Source organism: Rhinatrema bivittatum, chromosome 16 (genome assembly GCF_901001135.1).
Source record: "Rhinatrema bivittatum chromosome 16, aRhiBiv1.1, whole genome shotgun sequence".
Taxonomy (NCBI): domain Eukaryota; kingdom Metazoa; phylum Chordata; class Amphibia; order Gymnophiona; family Rhinatrematidae; genus Rhinatrema; species Rhinatrema bivittatum.
The window spans coordinates 55,558,104-55,578,550 of NC_042630.1; the positions used below are offsets into that span (position 1 = coordinate 55,558,104).

General features: G+C 45.2%; 1 protein-coding gene across 2 annotated transcripts in view; it reads left to right on the plus strand.

Moving 5' to 3' along the window:
* LOC115078705 (vomeronasal type-2 receptor 26-like) overlaps positions 1-20,447 on the plus strand; it is a 163,133-nt gene that overhangs the window by 10,883 nt on the left and 131,803 nt on the right. For both annotated transcript variants that reach the window (XM_029581681.1, XM_029581682.1), the window contains exon 2: positions 16,071-16,362. In XM_029581681.1, coding sequence (XP_029437541.1) covers positions 16,071-16,362 — 292 coding nt within the window. The remainder of the gene's footprint in view (positions 1-16,070; positions 16,363-20,447) is intronic.

Below are 20,447 nucleotides of genomic sequence, written 5' to 3' on the forward strand. Positions count from 1 at the left end.
TTCAGATTCATTGTTATCAACTAAGACAGTGAAAAAGTGATTTTGGAGATAGGATTGTATCCAGGATAGTGCTTTACCAGATATCCCAATACTTCTGAGGATGTTGAGGAGGATAGAGTGATTGACAGTGTCAAACGCAGCAGAAATGTCTAGCATGGCAATCAGGAGGATCCTGAGTCTGTACCTCTGATAAGGGTGTCATAAAGAGAGAGTAGCAGGGTTTCGGTACTTAAATGCTTCCTGAAACCATGTTGGGTTGATGGGAGAATGTTATGTTGTTCAAGGTGGAGAGAAAGGCGAGAGTTAACTAGTTTTTCAAGAATTTTGGCTAGTAGGGGTAGGTTGGAAACAGGTCTGTAATTGGACAATGTGGCAGGATCAAGATTGGGTTTTTTGAGTAGTGGTTTCACTACTGCTTGTTTGAGAAAGTAAGGGACTGTGCCTTGCTCTAGGGAGCAGTTGAAGATGTTGGATAAAGGTTTGGCAATAACTTTGGGAATAGATAGTAGAAGCTTAGAGGGGATAGTTTCAGAGGGATGAGAGGAGGGTTTCATCCTTTTTAAGATGTTCTCAATTTCCAGGGAAGAAGACGAGTCGAAAGAGGAAAGAGTTGCTGCGGTGCTGATATTAGGAAGAGGCACATTGTTGTTATTGTGGGAAAAGTGTGTGGTGATGGATGCAACTTTATCGCTGAAGAAGTGTGCTAAGTCGTTGCATTTGTTCTTGGAGGAGGTTGCTCGTTGTAGGGTGTGAGAGGGAGTGGTAAGGTCTGCAATCATAGTGAAAAGGGCCTTGGGGTTATGTTGAAGACCGTGAATTTTTCTGGCATAGTATTCGCGCTTAGTATGGAGGATGGCATTTCTATATTCGTGCATGCGTTGGTAATATTTGGTCTTGGCTGCGGAGGAGTGGTGTTTGCGCCAACACCTTTCGGCAGCTCTGAGCTGAGTTTTAAGAATTTTGAGATCATGGGTGTACCAGGGTTTTCTGTTTCTACGGTTCGGGTTGAGGGTTTTTGTTGTTATTGGGCAATGCTTGTTGGCAATGCTCCGGGTGATGTTAATCCAAGAGGAAAAGGCGTTGTCTGGGGAAGAGAGGTCAATTTGACTGTCTATGTCAGAGCATGCTTGTGTGATGGTGTCCACATTGCAGGTTTTGCGGTATTTGAAGGATATGGGCTGGCAAGGTAAAGTGGGGGAAAATTGTGGAAGAGTGAGGTTAGTAAGGATCAAGGAGTGATCAGACCAGGGGACTGCCAGGCATGATGGGGGGTCGCTTATGTTGATGGGTGAGTTGATGAAGATCAGATCTAGGGTGTGGCCAGCTTTGTGTGTAGGGGAGTGAACAATTTGATTGAAGCCCATAGCTTCCACGTGTCGTTGTTGAAGCCACGTGTCGTTGTTGAAGCCTCTTGTTCTTTCCAGATATCAATCCCGGGCTCCTGAACCCCTGGATCCTTCAGTACCAGATGACACCACTTATCAAGTTCGCGAGATCCTTGATGTACGCTTCCATCAACGATGCTGGGAGTACCTGCTCACCTGGGAAGGCTGCGGACCCGGGGACAACTCGTGGGAACCTGTCCGTAACATCCTTGACAAGGACTTACTACGGCAGTTCCATCAAGACCACCCAGGTAAACCCGGACCTGCTAAGAGGGGGTGTAAGAGGGGAGGTACTGTTACGGTCCTGGTCGCGAGTGCCGCGACCTGGCCCTTACCTCCACTTTCCTGGACCCGTTCCTGCTTCTGTTGGCAAAGTCTACGTCCTGTTCGGCGGCGTCCCCGTGGGGGCAATGCTGCCGGAGAACCTCCGATGGATGCCCTGCTCCTAGGAGCGTGCGCAAGTTGGATGCCTTTCTAGGCCCGTTCCCGCCATTGGTGACTCCGCCCAATTCCTGACGTCAGACTCCACGGCCTTGATATGCTGGCCGCGGACTCTCAGTCTTCGCCTTGCAACGGGGTTACCTTGCGGTTCCAGTTGCTCCGTGCCCTGGAGTGGGTTGCTTTCAAGGAATTCGCTCAGTTCCTGCCTGCTACTGTACCTGCCTGGTTCCTGCCTGCTTACCACAGTACCTGCCTGGTTCCTGCCTGCTTGCTACAGTTCCTGCCTGGTTCCTGTCTGCTTGCTACAGTACCTGCCTGGTTCCTGCCTGCTTGCTACAGTTCTTGCCTGGTTCCAGTACCCGAGTCTTGCTACAGTTCCTGCCTGGTTCCAGTACCCGAGTCTTGCTACTGTTCCTGTCTGGTTCCAGTTCCCGAGTCCAGCTACAGTTCTGTCCGGTTCCAGTTCACCAGCCTGCCTGCTCCTGTCTCGGTTCCACCACTCGCCTAAGTCCCAGCGGCTGGGCTCCTACGGGCTTCTCCCGGGGGAGCACCAGCTTCCAGGGTGAAGAGCTTCATCCACATCCTGCCTGACATCTGCCTCCCGGCCTGTGTTTACCTGGAGACAGCTGAACACCTTTCCCAGTCTCTTGCAGGTCGGCCCAAGAGTACACTAAACTGAGACTCCACAACAGTCTTCTATCTACTCTTGCCTATAAAGGTTGAGTCCTTTCATTCTGGGGCCTGGAAGGATTTGTTTATGGCAGAACAACATGGTGCAGGCTGGTAGCTGAGGTCGGTCATAGGCTGGAAGCTGAGGGTAGGCACAGGCTGGATACAGGTACTGGCAGGGGGCTGGATGCAGAGCATAGGCTGGGGATGAATCCAGGTACTGAGGGTAGGCAGGGTCTGGAGCTGAACCATGGAAAAGTGCAAGTGTTAGTTTTTTTTAAGTTTCATGGACTCTTGGCCCAAGGTGGGAGTTGATACTACCAGAGAGATAGGGCCAGAGATAGGGCTGGCTGGGAACAGAGGCAACTGCACCACTGCTGTGGCCCTGGAGAGAAAAGAAGTAAATGAGCTATCTGCATCATAGCCACGTGATCACAGGCGTCCACACTGTGCCTGTACTGTGGAGTGCCCCTAGGAGCAGAGCTGAGGAGAGACAGTTCTAAGGAGTCACAGTGCAGGGTAGATCTGAAAGAGAATATCCCAGATAGGTTCCCAGTGTGAGAGTGCACCAGGCTGGCCCCAAGGAGCAGGAAGAGTGGATGCAGGCGCTTTGGTGTATCAGCACAGAGGCTACCTCGAGAAGCGGGGAAGTGCAGAGGCAGTCTCTTTGGTAATTAGATGCTGAAACTGCCCCGAGGAGTAAAGAAGCACAGAGGCAGTCTCTTTGATGAATAGGTGCTGAAGCTGCACCGAGCAGTGGGGAGGTGTAGTGGCAGTCTCTCTGAAGTAGTGGAGCAGGGGCTAACCAGAAGAGCGGAGAAATGTAGAGGCAGACTCTCTGATGTATCAATGCTGAGGCTACTCCGAGGAGCAGGGTAGCGTAGTGTCAGGCTCTCTGATGTGGCAAAGCTGGGATTACCCCGAGGAGCGGTGTAGAATATAAGCAGGCTCTCTGATTTAGCAATGCTGGGATTACCCCGAGGAGCAGGATAGAATATAAGCAGACTCTCTGATGTAGCAATGCTGAGACTATCACAAGGGGTGGGGTAGTGTAGAAGCAGGCGCTCTGGAGAAGTAGCGCTTGTGGCCCTCCCAAGGAGCGGGAAGCATAAGAAAAAGTCCCAGGGACAGAAGCGCAAGTGAGCCCCCGAGGAGCGGGTACTCAGCCAGAGTCCAAGAAAGCAGAGAGATCCAACTGAAACCTCAGGTCCGAAGTACAGAAACAAACACCAGAGTAGCTGAGGGAACTCGTTGCCAAGGCCCAAGACAGTGCTTAAATATCTTGATCTTGTGATGTCATCAATCGGGGATGGCCTGGGGTTCCCACCATAGGTCCATTAAAAGAAGCACCAATGGCGCGCACATGCGCCTAAGGAAGCCTGGAGTCATAGCGTGGATCAGCGGCATTCCGGCCACCACGTGGGACGCAGAAAGGACAGCGGTGGGGGCTGGCTGCAGCTGCAAGCACCCCAGGAGTGACGGGCCAGGCAAGACATGAAGTAAGCTGAGGCAGCCGCCGGTAGCCACGGCCTACGGTCATAACAGCAAGGACTGGAAAACAGACAAGGACTTGGCAGAAAGTGCAAGACAGAACAAGGATTAGACAAGGACAGGACTTGACAAGGACAAGGTCTAGACAGAAAATTCAACAATATACAGGGAAGCCCAACAGGGCACAATGATGTCTAGGAGAATCTAGCAGGGCCAGAGGCTGTAAAGTAAGGCAGAGAGGCCCAGAGGGCAACAGCAAGGCAAGAAGACCCGGAAGGGCACAGAGCAAAGCAGGAGGCCAAGATAGGCTACAAGGCAAGGCAGAAGGTCTGAGTAGGATGCAAGGCAAGACAGAGAAGTGAGAAGGTGGCCAGGTCAAGGACCTATGGTGACTTGATGAAAAGGCACTGAGGAAATGGCCAGGCTGGGGATCAGGTGATCTGGAAGGTAGTGGCTTGTGCAACTGGGAGTAGGGCTTGCTGAATGCCCCTGGTGGGGGGAAGACTATACAGCAGGCTGAAACTTGGCATGGAGAAACTGCACAGCAGGCAAAGTCTTGCCACTGCAATGAAAAGGGTGTGGAGAGAATGGCAGGGGCAGAGAATTGGTTGTTGATACACAGTCAGCCAAGCCTGTGAGAAATACTTGTAGAAGTGAGAAAGAAGGGAGTCCTTCTTCAAAATCTGACATATTTATTATCTGCAGAAATCAAGTACTGGAAGCCAGCTAAATAAAAAAGAAATTAAAATTGTAAGAACATGTGCCACTGCCACTTTGTGTGGGTGCTATGAAATATTTTTTTCTGAAGCCAGACTAGTTTAATGGCAGTGAAGAAATTAAAAATAAGTACAGCAAAGTGATTGCTGTTAAATATATCTGAAGCAAGAAAACTGTGAAGGAATCGGTTAGACCATTAGATGACCGAGGGGTAAAAGGGGCTCTTAGGGAAGATAAGGCCATTGCAGAAAGAATAAATGAATTATTTGCTTCCGTGTTAACTAATGAGGATGTTGGGGAGATACCAGTTACGGAAACGGTTTTCAGGGGTGACGAACTGAACAAAATCACTGTGAACCTGGAAGATGTAGAAGGCCAGATTGACAAACTAAAGAGTAGCAAATCACCAGGACCAGATGGTATGCATCCTAGGGTACCGAAGGAACTAAAAAACGAAATTTCTGATCTATTAGTTAAAATTTGTAACCTATCATTAAAATTATCCATTGCATCTGAAGACTGGAGGGTGGCCAATGTAACCCCAATATTTAAAAAAGGCTCCAGGGGCAATCCAGGTAACTATAGACCAGTGAGCCTGACTTCAGTGCCAGGAAAAACAGTGGAAACTGGAAACTTCTCAAGATCAAAATCGTAGAGCATATTGAAAGGCATGATTTAATGGAATACAGTCAACATGGATTTACTCAAGGGAAGTCTTGCCTAACGAATCAGCTTCATTTTTTGAAGTGGTTAATAAACATGTGGATAAAGGAGAACCGGTAAAAGTAGTTTATTTAGATTTTCAGAAGGCGTTTGACAAAGTACCATATGAGAGGCTTCTAAGAAAACTAAAAAGTCATAGGATAGGAGGCGATGTCCTTTCATGGATTACAAACTGGTTAAAAGACAGGAAACAGAGAGTAGGATTAAATGGTCAATTTTCTCAGTGGAAAAGGGTAAACAGTGGAGTGCCTCAGGGATCTGTACTTGGACCTGTGCTTTTTAATATATATGTGTATATATATATATATATATATGATCTGGAAAGGAATACGACGAGTGAGGTTATCAAATTTGCGGACGATACAAAATTATTCAGAGTAGTTAAATCACAAGCGGATTGTGATACAGTACAGGAGGACCTTGCAAGACTGGAAGATTGTGCACCCAAATGATAGATTACATTTAATGTGGACAAGTGCAAGTTGTGCAGATTGTGATAAATTGCAGTTGTGCAGATTGTGATAAATTGCAGGAAGACCTTGTGAGACTGGAAAATTGGGCATCCAAATGGCAGATGAAATTTAATGTGGATAAGTGCAAGTTGATGCATATAGGGAAAAATAACCCATGCTATAATTACACAATGTTGCATTCCATAGTAGGTGCTACAACCCAAGAAAGAGATCTAGGTGTCATAGTGTATAACACATTGAAATTGTCGGTTCAGTGTGCTGCGGCTGTCAAAAAAGCAAACAGAATGTTGGGAATTATTAGAAAGGGAATGGTGAATAAAACGGAAAATGTCATAATGCCTCTGTATCGCTCCATGGTGAGACCGCACCTTGAATTCTGTGTACAATTCTGGTCGCCGCATCTCAAAAAAGATATAATTGCGATGGAGAAGGTACAGAGAAAGGCTACCAAAATGATAAGGGGAATGGAACAACACCCCTATGAGGAAAGACTAAAGAGGTTAGGACTTTTTAGCTTGGAGAAGAGACGACTGAGGGGGGATATGATAGAGGTGTTTAAAATCATGAGAGGTCTAGAACGGTTAGATGTCAATCGGTTATTTACTCTTTCGGATAGTAGAAAGACTAGGGGGCACTCCATGAAGTTTGCATGGGGCACATTTAAAACTAATCGGAGAAAGTTCTTTTTTACTCAACGCACAATTAAACTCTGGAATTTGTTGCCAGAGGACATGGTTAGTGCAGTTAGTATAGCTGTGTTTAAAAAAAGATTGGATAAGTTCTTGGAGGAGAGTCCATTACCTGCTATTAAGTTCACTTAGAGAATAGCCACGGCCATTAGCAATGGTAACATGGAATAGACTTAGTTTTTGGGTACTTGCCAGGTTCTTATGGCCTGGATTGGCCACTGTTGGAAACAGGATGCTGGGCTTGATGGACCCTTGGTCTGACCCAGTATGACATTTTCTTATGTTCTTATGTTCTTAGGGAAAAATAACCCGTGCTGTAGTTACATGATATTAGGTTCCATATTAGGAGCTACCACCCAGAAAAAAGATCTATGCATCATAGTGGATAATATTTTAAAATCGTCATCTCAGTGTGCTGCAGCAGTCAAAAATGCAAACAGAATGTTAGGAATTATTAGGAAGGAAATGGTTAATAAAACGAAAAATGTCATAATACCTCTGTATCGCTACATGGTGAGACCGTATCTTGAATACTGTGTACAATTCTGGTCACCGCATCTCAGAAAATATATAGTTGTGATGGAAAAGTTACAGAGAAGGGCGATCAAGATGTTGAAGGGGATGGAACAGCTCCCCTATGAGGAAAGGCTGGAGGTTAGGGCTGTTCAGCTTGGAGAAGAGACTGTTGACGGGAGATATGATAGAGGTGTTTAAAATCATGAGAGGTCTGGAATGAGTATTTGTGAATCCGTTATTTATACTGTACTTTTGGATAATAGAAGGACTAGGGGGCACTCCATGATGTTAGCAAGTAGCACATTTAAGAATAATCGGAGAAAGTTCTTTTTCACTCAATGTACACCTAAGCTCTGGAATTTGTTGCCAGAGGATGTGGTTAGTGCAGTTAGTGTAGCTGGGTTTAAAAAATGTTTGGATAAGTTCTTGGAGGAGACGTCCATTAACTGCTTTTAATCAAGTTGACTTAGGGAATGACCTCTGCTATGACTATCATCAGTAGCTTGGGATCGTCTTAGTGTTTGGGTATTTTCCAGGTGGCCTGGTTTCTTGTGGCCTGGTTTGGCCTCTGTTGGAAACAGAATGCTAGGCTTGATGGACCCTTGGTCTGACCCAGCATGGTAATTTCTTATGTTCTTACGACATTGCTTTCATCATACAGGGATGCCATTAAACTAATGACAGAGTGAATGAAGTCTTTAATATGACAGCTTATTGAGTATAATCATCGGTCTTATATATGCTGAAGGAGCGCGACAAAGGGGCCCGCCCCTTTGTGCGCCCCTTCGTGCAGCCCTGAAGTGCCGCCAGAGCCCTTCTCTACACTGCCGCAACTACCACAAGACTCCTTTGCATCGCAGCCACCGCAACCGCAGACAACACCACCAGCATCCCACCACCTTGAAGCCTCGATTGAGACCAGACCAGGCGACAACCAACTCTGAGACCAACCTAGCACCATCCCCTAAGCTCCCCCAGCTGTAACTATCTCATCAGGACGCTGGTAAGCACTATTAATGCATGCCTACACAAGCGCATTACCACCCCACAACCACACAGCCAACACAAGTTCTTCTCACCACCTCCACCGCAATCGGCGGCCGTGACCCTTCGGGGTACCTGGAGGTCCACCTTAATCTACACTGCGACCGCTGCCCAAGAGAACCCCAAAGCCTACCCAGTTATAACGAGTTTACTTATCTCTATAGACGCTCCCACTCTACTCCTCCACCCCATTCCCCACCCCGTACACTCTCCAACCTCCCTATAATTGTCCAACTACCCCCCTCACACTCAACATACCACCTTCACACTCAACACTACACCAGCCATGCACACCTACCCCATTACATCCATCAAACACTACTCCCTCCCACTGAGAACCCCTCACCCCAAAACACAAGAAATACACCACAGAAACCTCATCCCTATCATGGCCACACCACTCACCCAAATACTAGGCCTTACCACCTTCACCATACTCCTAATTAATGCACAATCTATCATCAAAAAAAACCCCCTCATCAATGATATTCTACTGGACGACAACCCTGACATCCTAGCCATCACAGAAACATGGCTAAAGGATACAGACACAACACTACTGAACCAACTCCCTCTCAAAACATTTGACATTTTCTCCATACCACGCCTTAAGAAACGAGGAGGAGGCCGCCTCCTAGCAGCCAAAAAGAGTTTTAAACTTACCAGAAAACCCATCTCCACACCCCCCAGAATAGAAATCAGCTTTTTTCACTCGCACAACCTCCAAATCTGCCTGGTGTATACCCCACCAGGTCTCCTCGAGGCTAATCCCTCCCCCCTGATCGAATACATCTCCAAAAACATTAACATACAAGTTCCAGCTATCATCCTTGGAGACTTCAATCTCCACGTCGATAACATCCCCAATTCACCCGCCTGTGACTCCCTTCTAACTGCATTAGATGCACTTGGATTCACACAAACCATCACCCAACCTACTCACAAAGCAGGCCACACCCTCAATCTATTCTTCACCAACTCACAAATCCATACCAACACCCCCTCATGCACACCCGTCCCCTGGTCCGACCACTATCGCATCGACGCAACATGCTCTGTAATTAAAACCCATCATCCCACCCAAGGAAAAAAAGTCATACATTTTAGACGTAACTGCAAGCAAGAAGAATTAATAGCAGCTATATCTAATGATATCAACTCGCTTGACTTAACAGACGTTGATACGGCACTCACTTCATGGAACCATATCACCAACACGATTGCCAACAAGATTTGCCCCATACAGGAACGCACAATTGACATGTCCCAAAGACACAAACAACCCTGGTATACGCCAGAACTAAAAAACATGAAATCTATTCTAAAAAAGCTCGAAAGAGCATGGCTCAAAGACCCCTCCACCACCCAACTAAATAAATTCAAATCCTACATGCACTCCTACCGAGTAGCTATCGATAAAACCAAACGAGACTTCCACTCACAACGCATACACCACCTACAATTCAACCCAAGAGCCCTATTCCAATTAGTAAACAATTTAACTAAACCTTGCACCCCAACCATACCAGACATAAACAACCAGACAAAATGTGAAGAACTTGCCTTATTCTTCCACAATAAAATCAGCAACATCATGTCGCGTTTCCCCCTCAAACAAACATCCAACGATACTACACAACCCCAATCCACTTCCAATCTCTCATCATTTGACACCGCCTCATCCCTAGAAATCGAATCCATCCTTAAAAAAATCAGACCCTCTACACACCCTACAGATACCATTCCCACAAAACATCTCCTCTCCATCCTCGGGATCATCGCCAAACCCATAACAAACATCATAAACAAGTCCATTGAACTTGGCAGTATCCCTAAAAACCTTAAGCATGCCATTGTTAAACCCATACTGAAAAAGCCCTCCCTCGACCCCTCTGATCTCACCAATTTCCGACTGATCTCCAACCTGCCTCTAATCACAAAAGTCCTTGAGAAAGCAATAAACAAACAGCTTTCAGACTACTTGGATGAAAACAACATCCTTTCCCCCTCACAATTTGGCTTTCGCAAACACCATAGCACAGAGATCTTACTCATTTCACTCTCCAACCAAATTTTGAGAGGTCTTGACAAAGGTCTCTCACACATCCTCATTCTCCTAGACATCTCCGCTGCATTCAACACCATCAAACATCAAATCCTATTAGAACGTCTTAGCAGCATTGGCATCTCAGGCCTGGCTCTACAATGGTTCCACTCATACCTAGCTGAAAGACAATTTAGCGTACAAATGGGAAACTCCACTTCCAAGCCGCACAACCTCGCTCAAGGAGTACCACAAGGCTCATCACTATCATCTACGCTTTTCAATATATATCTCTTCCCCCTCTGCCATCTCCTTACTAAACTTGACCTTCCGCACTTCATATATGCCGATGATGTGCAGATACTTATCCCGGTTAAAGACTCAATACACAAAGCTATGGAAATTTGGAAATCCGCCCTCTCTGAAATTAGCAGCCTCTTATCCAACAACTTTCTCGCCCTCAACGCTACTAAAACGGAACTCATCCTCTTATCACCCCCCAACGTCACCCCCACCCTTCTTATGACCCCCCCACTCACACACAACAATGTTCCTACCACTAATCTCACCTTCCCCACCCATGTACGAAGCCTCGGCGTATCCATTGACTGTCACCTCAACTGCAAGAAATTCATCAATAATACCCTCAAAGACTGCTTCTACAAACTGCACACCCTAAAAAGACTCAAACCCCTCCTACATCTCAACGACTTCCGCACAATATTACAAGCCCTCATACTAACGAAAATAGATTACTGCAACTCCCTATTATTAGGCTTGCCTAAAAACACCATACAGCCTTTACAACTCCTCCAAAATGCAGCCGCCTGGATACTCACCAACACTCACAAAAATGATCACATAACCTCGGTACTCAAACATCTACATTGGTTACCCGTAGCATCTAGAATTACCTTCAAAGCCCTCACACTAATACACAAATCTCTTCACAACCAGAACATGCACTGGTACAAAGAACATTTCTCATTTCACAACAGCAATAGACCTACTAGAAAACAATATCTAGCTACACTACACACCCCCTCACCTAAGCTTACTAAACTCCGCACCACAAACGAAAGGGCCCTATCCCTAGCAGGCCCGCTTCTTTGGAATAAGCTACCCACCTCCCTCCGCCAAGAGACTTGCCCAAAATATTCAGGCAAAACCTGAAGACCTGGTTCTTCAAACACTCTTACACCTAACTTTCACACAATCCCTCACCCCCCCCTGAAGACCAATCTCTCTCACCCCCCCCTCTCCAATTCCTAACCTCTCTCCTTCCCTCTCCCCCCCACTTACTTTCCACCTCCTATCTACCCCCCCTCTCTAAAGTGTATTTTATCAGGACAACATATTGTGTATATAATTTCTACTTGTATAATCTAATCTGCTATTTGTATAATCTTGTATAATCTACTCTGTTACTTATATATTTTTTAATGTTCCTTATATAATTATGCAATAATTGTAAAGCCTGTTGCTAAGTTCTGTTCTGTGTAAACCGACGAGATGTTCCCAACGTTCGTCGGTATATAAAAGTTATTAAATAATAATAATAATAATACAGAAACCTTTTGAAAAATTTGTGAAAACACTAAGGGGCCGATGCAATCAGTGCGCTCAGCCGAGTGCACTGTATAACCTGCAGTTGGACGTGCGTTGTATAGGTGCTATCTAATGCCTTTATGCCATAAGGGGATTAGAGCCTCTACAATGCGCGACCGATGCTGATTGAAACTAATATTTCTCATCCTATTCAAATGCATGTGATTGAGGCTATTAGCTATTCAAATACAAACAAAAAGAAATCTGTCTATGACTCACATTTTTGTGCTCAGAAATTATCGCCTGTCTGGAGCAAGTTTAAATTGATGCAAGCTCCTAAAATTAGTACAGAATAGCAGAAAAAACATCTTTTCTGTACAGCCTCCTAGTTAATATTGTTGCAATGTTAAGTAGGAGAAAAAAAAATTAAGATTTCAGAAATCGATGGCAGTCGGATGCAGGAAATGGACCTCGGACAAACATCTGTTTTCTAAACCCCTGGCTGTGCGCCATTTGGGAAACTGACGCCGATAAATTTGGTGGACGGCCGACACTCATGGGCTCCCATTATAAAGGAGGCGCTAGGGATGTGCAAGCCGATACACGCACCAGTGCCGGGCCCTGAAAAAGAGGTGGGCAGGGGGGCAGGGTCTGGGTGGGAAGTGGCAGGGTGGGGTGGGATGGAGGCAGGGTGAGGTGGGATGGAGGCAGGGTGGAGTGGGATGGAGGCAGGGTGAGGTGGGATGGAGGCAGGGTGAGGTGGGATGGAGGCAGGGTGAGGTGGGAAGTGGCAGGGTGGGGTGGGAAGTGGCAGGGTGGAGTGGGATGGAGGCAGGGTGGAGTGGGATGGAGGCAGGGTGGAGTGGGATGGAGGCAGGGTGGGGTGGGATGGAGGCAGGGTGGGGTGGGATGGAGGCAGGGTGGAGTGGGATGGAGGCAGGGTGGGGTGGGAAGTGGCAGGGTGGAGTGGGATGGAGGCAGGGTGGGGTGGGAAGTGGCAGGGTGGGGTGGGATGGAGGCAGGGTGGGGTGGGAAGTGGCAGGGTGAGGTGGGATGGAGGCAGGGTGGGAAGTGGCAGGGTGGGGTGGGATGGAGGCAGGGTGGGGTGGGATGCAGGCAGGGTGGAGTGGGATGGAGGCAGGGTGGAGTGGGATGGAGGCAGGGTGAGGTGGGATGGAGGCAGGCCGGGACAGTGCCCATTAGCTGTTGTTCCTGGGATGCTGGCTGGTGCACGCAAGTTACTTCTGCTCCTACAGAGGAGTAAGGAAACAAAATAAAAGAATAGACAGGTAGGAGGTAGGGGTCAGGGTGGAGAAGGGAAAAGGGAAAGGGAAGGGAGGTTAAGTAGGGGGGTAGGGAAACTCCCTAACAGTCCTTAACTGGAGCGGATTGGGAGGGAACTGGGGAGGCCTGATTGTGTCACCGTGAGTAATACTAGAAAATTCATCCTGCACACGCTCCCTGCACATGTGCATGGCCAATACATTTTATAACATGCGCACACTAGGACATGCATGTTAAAAAAGTGGTGCGTCCATGCGCCAGGAACTGCACCCACATGGACATGCGTGCGCTTCTTTTAAAATCTACTCCTTTGTGATTTTATTGGCACAGTCTAAAAAATGTTCTCAAAACTTATTTGCAAAAAACTTCTGTATTGATATTACTGATGATTTTACTCAAGACGAAGTCTATTTAAAAACTTTATTGACTGTCATGAATGTAAAAGGCGTCCCTATATGATGGTCATATTAATGAAAGCAATGTGAAATCACAGTGAGTTTTTCTCAACTTTCTTCTAGCTTGATCCGCTTTATTTTTCACCTATTTGGGTTCATTATATTTCTAATAGTGTGTGTGTGTGTGTGTGTGTGTGTGTATTTGCCTGCACCTGTGTGTGTTTTAGGGAGGAATATGGATGCCTCTGCCTGTGTGTGGGGAGGGTGCTCTGTGTGTGTGTGTGTGGGGAGGGTGCTCTGTGTGTGTGTGTGTGTATGTGTGTGTGTGTGTGTGTGTGTGCGCACATGTATTTACCTGCAGCTGTGTGTGTTTTAGGGAGGAATATGGATGGTCTGCCTGTGTGTGGGGAGGGTGCTCTGTGTGTGTGTTATGTGTGTGCTTGTGCCTTGTCTATGTGAGTGTTTGTCTGCCAGTGCCTTCCTGTGTGTGTGCTACTGTGTTTGTGAGTGACAGAGCTTTTCAGACAGAGCATGATGTCTTTGCAAAGTGCATTGTTCTGGGCACCACCTGATGGCCACAACTGTTTGACTGAGATTGATTTGAGAGAGGGAGAGAGAGAAAGATAAGGAGAGTAAGAATATCAGTGGTGGGAGACACAAAATTATATGTGGTTAAAAGAGGAGTGTAAAGAATATTCTTAAGAAAGGAGGGAGGATATTCACCCAAATTATTTTTGGACAAACAGACTACTTTGGGATTTTTCAGAATAATAATTTCTGTAAAACCAGAAACTTGGGTGAAAAAATATAGATCAGGAATGCACATCATTTTGAAATGAATTCTTGGAGGCCGGTCTGTAGGAAGAGTTGGGGGTGAACATCCTGTGCATTCCTGATATATATTTGGAAATGTCTATTGGTTATTTACTTTTTCACATAATACAAGGGCTAGGGACACGCCATGAAGTTAGCAAGTAGCATATTTAAAACAAATTGGAAACAATTATTTTTCTCAATGCACAATTAAGCTCTGTAATTTATTGTTGGAGGATGCAATTAATGAAGTTAGAATAGCTGTTTTTAAAAAAGGTTTTCAGCAAGTACTTGGAAAAGAAGTCCATAAACTGCTATTAACCAAGATGACTTAGCGGTAGATCTTAAAAGATGAGCGTACGCACTTATGAAAGCGCCAATTTTAGAACATGTGCACGCTGGCACGCACATATTATAAAACCTGGTGGCCATGCGCACATGTGGTGTATTTTACAATCCGTGTGCACATCTGCGGGTGCCATGTGCAAGGAGGGATGCATTTTTGCAAATGACGCATGGCGACGCAATCGGGCCTTTGAGTCCCCTCCAATTAAGAAGCGCACTGGAAGGGAACTTCCCTAAAACCCTGTCTAACCTTCCTTGTCCTTCTCTCCTCCCTGACACCTATACTAACTATTAATATGATTTTATTTGTTTCATAAATTACCTGCTCCTTCAGAGAGAAGTAACTTACGCACACCAGCTGACTGCCAGCACGCACTTCCCGGGGACAGCGGGTAATGGACGCTGTCCCGGTCAGTCTCCACCCTGCCCTGCCCCTCCCCACTCAGACCACACCCCCTGTCCGTCCCTTTCTCAGGGCTTGGCACTTGTGCACATATTGGTGTTTATGCACGGGGCCGGGCCCTTTAGAAAATGTGTACAGCACGCGCAAGGCCCGGCCGCGCATGTAAACCCCAAAATGTATGCATGCCAGGCTTTTAAAATCCGTGCTTTAGAGAATAGCTACTATTTTTTACCAACATTAGAAGCATGGGATTTTCTTTACTGTTTGGGTATTTGTCAGGTACTTGTATCCCAGATTGACCAGAAGGGAAAGAGGATGCTGGGCTTGATGGACTCTCATTTGGACTCAATATGGCAGCTTCCTATGTATTTATGTTCTCTTAGTTAACAGTATTTATGAGTCAAACATATTGTAAATTAAGGGGGTGGAGCTGCCACTAAGAGTCTCTTTTATGTTTTTTCAGCTTGTTTACCTTTCTTTCTATGTCATCTTAGAGCATTTCTCTTTCTTTAAATCTCCCTGTCCTTTTTCTGAAGCTGCAATGAGTGCATTTTGAATACTGCAACCTGCTATGTAGGTTTACATTTTCCACCTTTCCCTGTCCCTTCAGGCTTTCCTTCAGTGTGACTTGATGCTTTAAAACGTTCTCTCTGAAACACCCTTTTATTAATCATTTCTCATTCTTTTTTCTTTACAGCTTCCATTATCCTTATGCATTGCAAACCTAAAATGTCAATTTAAGAACATTTAAATCATGCTTACACTCAATCCTTTATAAAGATCCAAATGTGTGTGTGATTAGAAATAGAGCCAGGAAACTAGAAAAATAGAAATGAATGGAATACATTACAAAGTGAGGAATTTGAAATACATTAACTAAAACAGCCAGAGAATGGAGCTCTCTTGGGAAAGGTTACAAAACTCTTCAAGCACAGTTCCACATTCCTTTTAGAATGTCAATTAATTAAAGAGCATATTTTCTGCGGAAATAGAAAATGTGCAATGAAGAAAGATTTCTAGAACTGAGTATAATGTATTATAAGATGCATGCATTGTTGTGCAATTATTGACAATACTAATATTCCTACAGACTACATACTAATAATTTACGACACCTGCTGGCCTTTGCTTTTGCTATTGAGGAGATCAACAATAGCACAGACATTTTACCCAACATCACTCTGGGATTCCTGATGTACGATTCCTGCATAAGTGACAGAATTTCAGTCCTAAACACACTGAAAATATTGTCTGTCAAGAAGGATGCAGTTCCCAATTACAGCTGTTCTCAGAAGGACAGAGTCGTGGCTTTTATTGGACACTTGATGTCTTCTCCATCCTATTCAACAGCACAAATCACAGGGATTTACAGATACCCTCAGGTAGGGTGAAGAGATTTTGTTTTCCATTTCTATCATTTTATAACCTATGATGCACTTTTTAAATGCCAAAAAATATGAACTGAATTAGATATTCCTTTAAACTATTTGAAATGGTTAATTTCAGTTTAAAAATATATCAAGATTTGTTTATGCCATTAGCAACAAAAAGAAAAAGATACAGCATGACAGCATCATTTAAGTCTCATAAATGTAGTGAAATGCAGGGAAGTTAAAGGACAGAAGAGGTTACAAATACTATGGGGTAATTTGGTAACATCACAGATAATAAAATCATCAAATGAATTACGCACCTTTGTATAGCAGATTTAAGCAGTAATTCTGCTTTGAATATTATCCCATTAAATCTTCCCAGCCAAGTTACACCTGATAAAATGTCCACATAATTGTTTAATGAAAATATATGTTCATATGTTTTATTAACTTTATATTTATTCAGTTTTAATCAATATTACATGATAGAAAACAAAGCATTTCATGTATTAATACAAAGGAAAAACCTTACAATTAATAACCCATCTTCAAAAAAGTAAGTCCACATAATGGATGCACTAGCAAACATTCCAGGTATTATCTAGATTAGCAAATAATAATAATAAATGATAGGCCCGCGACCGGGTCTACTCACCGCTGGCGCACGGCTCCCAGACCTGGCCAGTCCTCACTGGCAATGGTATCCCACACCCCCGCTGCCTCCTCGAGTGCTCCCAATTCCTCTACGAACTTCTCTGGCTCCTGGTGCGTCTCCCCACATGTGCCGCAGGGAGCCACTGCCATCCAGCGTCCTGCCTCCTCCTAGGCTCATGCGCGCCTCATTGGTCTTTAAAGAGGCTGCAGTGGGAATCTAACCCGCGACCCTGGATAATGACATCATCTGCCCCTGCAATTTAAGACAGGGCCCAACACTCATTCCTTGCCTTGCAACAGGTCTCCATGTTAGTCATGTGCTTCATTGCTCGTTCCCTTCCTGACTTTGTTCCTGGCTCTTGTTCCTGACTTTGTTCCTGGTTCCTGTTCCTGTTCCTGATGTTGTTTCTGGGTCCTATGTATCCTTTGCTTCGGAATGATTACTGCCTTTGACCCTTGCTTCGTTGGACCACACTCCGGACTGATTATCAGCTTTGACCCTTGCTTTGTTGAACTACGCTCTAGACTGACTACTGGCTGTGACCCTTGCTTCGTTGGACTATGCTCTGGATTGATTCCTGGCTTTGAACATTGCTCCACTGTGTGTCGCCTAGCTATGCCACCTGACCCAATTCCAGCTTGCTCCTGACCTTGCCTCTGGTATCTCCATGGACTTGGCCTTGTTAGGCTTCAGCCTTCTGTTCCCCGAGCACCACCTACTCTTCTCTGGCACATCATTGCCACCCTCTGGATCCCTGCCTCATCCGTACTTATCTGGGTCCCTCTGATAACTCTGCTGGTCCCTGGTTGCCTACTTCAAATACCCACTGGGAGTCATCTGATGGAGGCCTGACTAAGACCAGTCAGCACCAGTAACCTGCGGGGAATGAGGGCTGATATTGTCGAAGCTCCAGTTGACTTCCGTCTCCCAGTCTGCTCCTCCTCCTGATAGTGGGGACCCATGGGGCTTTCCCTACAGGTAGCATCAATCCCACCTCGGGCCAAGGGTCCACCACCAGCGCAACACAAACATAAAAAATTGATAATCAATAGGAGGAGGAAGGAAATCAAATGTTAAACAATTTCCATAAATTTGTGAAGGAACTAAAAAATGAATTTTTAGACCTATTTCAATTAATTTGTAACCTATTATTAAAATCATGCATTGTACCTGAGCATTGGAAGATGGCCAATGTAACCCCCATATTTAAAAAGGGATCCAAGGCTGATCCAGGAAATTATAGAGCTGTGAGCCTGACTTCAGTACTGTGAAAAATCATGGAAACTGTTATAAAAATCAAATCACAAAATATTTAGATAGACTTAGTTTGATGGGATACAGCCAACATGGATTTACCCAATTGAAGTCTTGCCTCTCAAATCTTTTTGAAGAGGTGAATAAACATGTGGACAAAGGTGAACCAGTAGATGAGGTGTATTTGGATTTTCAGAAGGCAATCAACAAAGTCCCACATGAGAGGCTTTGAAGAAAACTAAAAAGTCATGGCATAGGAGGCAATGTCCTTTTATGGATTGCAAGCTGGTTAAAAGACAAGAAACAAAGAATATGGGATTAAATGGTCTGTTTTCACAGGTAAACAGTGGAGTGCCTCAGGGATCTGTACTTGGACCAGTGCTTTTTAATATATTTATAAATGTTCTGGAAAGGGGTATGATGAGTGAGGTGATCAAATTTGTGGATGACTCAAAAATATGCAGAGTGTTAAATCTCAAACTGATTGCGATAAATTGCAAGAGGACCTTTTGAGACTGGAAGATTGTGCTTCAGAATGGCAGATAAAATTTAACGTGGACAAGTGCAAAGTTATGCATATAGGGAACATTAACCCTTGCTGTAGTTACACAATGTTAGGTTCTATCTTAGGAATTACCACCCAGGAAAGTGATCTAGGCATGATGATGGATAATACATTGAAATTGTCAGTGCAGTGTGCTGTGGTGATCATAAAAGCATACAGAATGTTAGGAATTATTAGGAAGTGAATAGCTAATAAAAGGATGGATGTCATAATGCCTCTGTATTGCTCCATGGTGAGACCACATCCTGAATACTGTGTGCAGTTCTGGTTGCCACATCTCAAAAACGGTATAGTTGCAGTAGGTAAAGTGCAGAGAAGATTGACCATAATGATAAGGGGCATGTAATGGCTGCCCTATAAGGAAAGGCTAAAGAAGTTAGCCTTTCAGTTTGCTGTTCAGTTTGGAGAAGGTTTGGACAGGTCGGCCCCTGTCACATGGTAGGAGCAATGGATGTCCGGCACCATCGTGGGCCATCCATTGCACCTACCATGTGACAGGGGCCGACCAATGGCACCAATAGACTGTGTGACATAGTAAGGTCAAAGGCTATCGGCGCCATTTTGAATACTGGCAGCCGACGGCCCAAATGCAGGAGATCGCTCCCGGACCCCTGCTGGACCACCAGGGACTTTTGGCAAGTCTTGGGGGGTCAGGAGAGTGGGGGTAAATTTGGTAATGATACGTTGCATTCGTGGGGGTTCGCCATGCATTTCATGAACCCACAAATGCAACGAATAGGACCTATCCATTGCAGATTGCACATACATTCAAAACGAATGCACATACCTATAAAATAAAGGTTGTAGTCAAAGAGCATTAAATCCCCAAAAGAGTCCAAAAGGATAAAGATAATCAATAAAGTTATAAATAACTATTTGATTCAGAAATCTTTGTAAAGCATTTGAATAAAAGACTTTACAAGTTTACAGGTTGTCAGCTTTGTCAGTTTCTCCCCGTTCACTTAACCTGTGAATGCTGACCAGTAAAAGAGGACACGTGGCCTGCATGACTGCTGACCAGGAACATCCACCTGCACCAGGAAGCACAGAGAACATGGTCAAGATACTCCCCTCCCCCAGTAAGAGAAAGGAAGGAGAGAGTCATGGGTGCCATGGCAGCAGGACCACCCACTGTCCACCCACCAGCAAGCAGAACAGTGTGGAGGAACTACCAAAGGCACTTGCACTATGGGGTTCATGCCATTGGCATGCGCATGATGGAGGACAACAAATATGCTTGCCCCTTTGTGCACCCCTTAGTGTGACACAAAATGCTGTCTAACGTAGGGCAGCCTGGATTGAACTACTGCAACCATGAATCAAATTTGCTCCATTGAGACTATCTTGGATGGGGATTAAATAGAGACCTAAAGAGTACCCCAATAAAGAAGAAAAGAAGGATTATAAACCTGGTCTTCCCCATGATAAGCAACAACTGTCCCTCACTCTCTTCCTACTTCATGTTTACTTGGGATGTGCATTGTTTTTTTGACAAATTAAAACATTGTACGATATTTCCTAATTTGTCATGCATCAGGGGTCCCCGAAAATGATAGGAAAACCCCACAAAATTTTGTGTGGTTTTCTTATCATGTGTGTGTGTAGGGGGGGGGGGGAGGG